Genomic DNA, 4969 nt, shown 5'->3' with positions numbered 1-4969 from the left:
AAGAACATGAATTTAAAAAAAAATTAATGAAAATTTTTTTACTTTTAACATTTTAGTAAATTTTTTCCAAGTTCAAGAAAAGTCGATTTTTAAAAATTTTTTCTTAAATTTTCGTCAACAATAAAATGATTTTAGATGAAGATAAAATTTTTAGAACAATAACTGGTATATATTTATTAATTAATTTAATAATTTTGAAATTTAATTAAATAAATTCTATTTGTATATATACATGTATAGAAAATCGTCATATAAATGTTCAACGATTATTTTTTACATTAATAATTGGATTTATAGCCGGTTTAGCAATTGGTTATTTATTAGTTACAACATCTGATTCAAAATATCAATATATACAATATCGTAAATCATTATTAATTGAAAATGATTTGACATTTGCTGAAAGAAATTATATTGAACATCAACATGAAGAAGAGAATACAACAATGGCTGATTTATTATATAATAAAATTAAAGTATTATGTTGGATAACAATAAAATATGAAAATTATAAAAATCTAGGACAATATATTAAACAAACCTGGGGTAAAAGATGTAATAAATTATTATTTTTTAGTAATGAAAATGATAATGATTTATTAAATGATGACGATAATGATTTTATTAATATAAAATTTGATTTTAATAAAGAAAATGAAAATTGGTCTAAAATAATATTAATATTAAAATATATTTATGAAAATTATATTAATGAATATGATTGGTTTTTAAGAGCAAACGATGATACGTAAGAATTAAAAATTTTTGGAATTTTTTTAAATTAATTTTTATAATTGATTAATATTTTTTGTTTTGTTTTTTAGATATGTTATTATGGAAAATCTTAGATTTATGTTAAATCCACATGATAGTTTAACACCAATTTATTTTGGTAGCAAACAACAATATTTAAATGTGGTAAGTTGAAAAATTTCTATATAATTTTAATTAAATTGACAATGCATGGCAATGCAAAGAAATCGACTAGGAAGCTTATTAGGCTTGAAATAATTTGAAAATGTAAGACAGAAATTCAATTACGTGTGATGGTGCTCATGAAATCACATTCGTTCACTTTAATTTTGTATTATTTTTCAGTAATATTTAATAAATACATTTTTAGAGTAAATTTTAAATAAATAATTTTGAAATTATATAAATGGAATGTCAAATAAATTTTTTGGTACAAATTTTGACATTCAAAATCAATTCTTAATTAATACAAGTATGTGTGCGCGTACATGTAAAAACTCGGTTCGACAAATTTTCTAATTTCTCTATAATGAATTTAATCACTTCTATAATTTTAATATTACGGTTTAACAATGATTAATTTAAAAAATTTTAATAAAATCACGTGGTTTTTAAAAATTTTAATTTGATTTTCCCAAAATTGCTCATTTCAAATATTTTCTTGTTCAATAATTTTTTTTTAAATATAGGCACATAATGACAATTCAATCAAAAATTATTATAAATTATTAAAATTATAAAATTAATTTCAGACTTTTATGGCAAATGATCCCGGTTATGTTTTAAGTAAAGAAGCAATTCAACGTTTTTATGAATTATTATCATCTATATCACCACCAGAAAATTGTAATTTAGATGGTTATGGTAATGAAGATATTGAACTTGGTAAATGTTTACAAACAATTGGTGTTTTACCGGGTGATTCAAGAGATTCAGAATTTAGAACAACATTTCATTCATTAGATCTTGAAAATCATTTATTTTCATTAGATAATGAATTAAAAGAGGAATTTTTTAATAAATCATATTATAGAACTGGTGTAGTAAGTATATAAAATTTGGGTTATAACATACATATGTACATGTATATTAATTTTGTAGGGAATTGATTATAGCTCCGATTATGCAGTATCATTTAGTAGTGTTACACCAGGATCTATGTTCGTTTTAGAATATTTAATTTATCATTTAAGAGCTTATGGTATATGGTCATTTCCAATGGATTTATCAGATATAAAATATACAATAGATGATGAATTAAGAATATTACAAGAAAATGAAAAAGATAGAGTGAATATAATTTGATTTTCAGTTTTACTTGCGTATATTTATTTTGAATAAAATAAAAAAAGATGTAAAAGTGTTAATTTTTTTTTTAAAGAACTTTTTATAAAATTTTTTGAAATATTGAGAAAATTGTAATGGAATCCAAAGTGAATTTAAGGCAATTAATCAAAGTGTTGCAAGCTTATTATGTACTTGAGTCTTGAAGGTAGTCGACCAGGATTTCATAATAAATAAATTAATTGTTGTTGTCCTTAGAATAATCTCTTTATTATAATGAGTAACAGAACAAAATACTAGAAAAATTTAAGACTTCTTTCAAGAAAAATTTCATTTTATTTTTAAACACTAACCAAATGGAGTTTACTTGAACTTAATCGATTTAATGAAATATGTACATATATAGAAAATATTGAAAGCGCGTAATAAATTCGATTTTTTTTTTGGCAAATGTCAAGAACATATTAGAGTAATTCTAAAAATATTGAATTAAATAACAGACTTTTTTTTAAGTAAACAAATTTTTCTCTTTAGCAAATTTGTACACAAAACATTTGTTTTTCCTCAAGAATAACAATCAAATTTCAGCAAACAGCTATGTTGAAAAATTTCAAAATATTGAGATTACAAATTTAGTTTTGGCTCATCATTTAATTGGAAAACATCTGCCACGAAAATTTTATTTTATAAGAAAATTTCAACTACGAGTATAACAGTTTGTCAGAAAAAAAATTCAATATGTCGGATAAAGAGAGTTTAGTAACTGTAGTAACATGTAAGTCAAATACTTCAATCTTCTATAAATTCTAATCAATATTTTCTATAGATAATCGTGTACTATATAGTCAAAGACTGTTTATATCATTAATTATTGGATTTATAGCTGGTTTATCAATTGGTTATTTCCTTGTTATCACATCAGATCCAAATTATCAATATTATTTGTATCATAAATCAATGCAAATTGAAGATTATATTGAAGTTTCATCAAATAATATAATTGAACATGTTCATGAATCAGAAAATACAACAATTGCTGAAACATTATATGACAGGGTGAAAATATTATGTTGGGTTATAACAGAACCACAAAATCATGCAACACGTGCTAAATATGTTAAACAGACATGGGGTAAAAGATGCAATAAATTAATATTTATTAGTACAGAAGATGATGAAGAATTGGGTGCAATTGGTGTAACACCAAAAATCCCACAATATTGGGGAATAACAATTTCAACTTTACAGTACATTTATGAAAATCATTTGAATGAATATGATTGGTTTTTAAAGGCGGATGAAGCAACGTAAGAGCTTCAATTCTCTTTTAGTCAATATGGTGTTGATATTAAATTGAATGATTTTACTTTTTCAGTTATGTTATTGTAGAAAATCTCAGATATATGTTAAATTCACATAATAGTGACGTACCAATATGGTTCGGTAGTAAGCATCAATCACCTGAAGCGGTTGGTATACAAATTTAATATTTATTTAAGAAACAATTTCGTACTAAATCTCTTAACATTGCTATAGCCATTCACAAATTGTGCAATTGTAACTTACAGTATGTAGAATTGTGCAACAATATACCACATTAGAGCAATTTTTAAGTCATTGCCTGTAATATTTTTAATTTTTGGATTTTAATGTGTAATATGCGTTAATTTTTTTAAAATTAAAATTTGAAAAGATTTAGACTCATAGTCTACGATTTGTTAAGACTCTTACCAATATAGTTACTTCAAAAGACCTTACTGATTTGAAAAGTCAATAGATCTTCTTTGAAAATAATAAATTCCTCTTCAGTCTCATATTTTTTTATACCCCATATATTCTTAAATGTTTATAAAAATTCTGTTAACTAAAAATCATGTTTATACAATGTTATTTAAGGATTATAATTCACGTGGTGCCGGTTATGTTTTAAGTAGAGAAGCAGTTCGACAATTTATTGAAAATGTATTGCCATCACCTAAACCCGGTTGTAATATAGAAGGTTATGGTTATGATGATTTTGAATTGGGATTATGTTTTAAAACTATTAATGTTATAAATGGTGATTCACGAGACTCTGAAGGTAGAACAAGATTTTTTCCTTTAGCTCTTGCAGATCATTTGTTATCACAACGTGATGGACCAAAAGATTGGTTTTATGATAGAATTTATTATAAAACTGGTATTGTAAGTAAATATAAATTGAAAATGTCCTAAAAATTTTTAATTATACCCCCAAAATATTTAAAATAATTTTATATTGCAATTTTAGGGAATGGATTTTAATTCTGATTATGCTGTGGCATTTGATTATGTATCACCAGGTTTTATGTTTACAATAGAATTTGTGATTTATCATTTGAGACCATATGGAATATGGTCGATGCCGTTCGATATACCAACAGAAAAATATACATTGGAAGATGAATTAAGATTAGTTAAGGAAGCTGAAAAAGATAGAATCATTGTATAAAAATGAAGGGCTACTTATATTAGGAAAGTGTTTTTGAACAGCTTTATTAAAAATGATTTTCATTCATAAAACTGTAATTATTTGAATAAAATTTTGTAATGATGATTTTCCAATTCCATACTGCGATGCAATTGTTTGGTGTTAAAAACTGCAATAGGGAAGCTTATTTACTTTTATATTTGACAACAGCAATCATAGTTGTTCTGTAAAAAATTTGAAAATATTTATAAGCTATTTGTCATTCTGCTACTATAGGTTCACAAATATATCAAATAGTACATCAATTGCTGATTAGGTACACTAAAATGAGTAAATAATAGGTTGGACTAGTTTGGCAGTATTGGGGTTCATTTGTTTTAAAGTCCACATCTCAAATTCTATTAAGATATTGAAAAAAATGAGACGGTCATTTGTAGTACGAAATTAATTTAACATTAGTATAGTTCTGAATTAAAAAACTTC

The 4969-nt window shown here is 23.9% G+C and overlaps 1 protein-coding gene across 1 annotated transcript; it reads left to right on the top strand.

The window, feature by feature from the left end:
* The first annotated feature begins 834 nt into the window (after positions 1–834).
* Positions 835–4507, top strand: LOC129609457 (glycoprotein-N-acetylgalactosamine 3-beta-galactosyltransferase 1-like). The gene is made up of 6 exons (XM_055521370.1): positions 835–918; positions 1506–1671; positions 2864–3344; positions 3413–3506; positions 3934–4216; positions 4359–4507. The coding sequence occupies exons 1-6, from the start codon at positions 835–837 to the stop codon at positions 4505–4507; spliced, it is 1257 nt and encodes a 418-aa protein (XP_055377345.1).
* The last annotated feature ends 462 nt before the right edge of the window (positions 4508–4969 follow it).

This window comes from Condylostylus longicornis, unplaced genomic scaffold (assembly GCF_029603195.1).
Source record: "Condylostylus longicornis isolate FDR11 unplaced genomic scaffold, ASM2960319v2 ptg000039l, whole genome shotgun sequence".
In the NCBI taxonomy this organism is placed as follows: Eukaryota; Metazoa; Arthropoda; class Insecta; order Diptera; family Dolichopodidae; genus Condylostylus; species Condylostylus longicornis.
The sequence above is the reverse complement of the archived record's forward strand: the minus strand, read 5'-3'. Positions and strand labels throughout refer to the sequence as shown.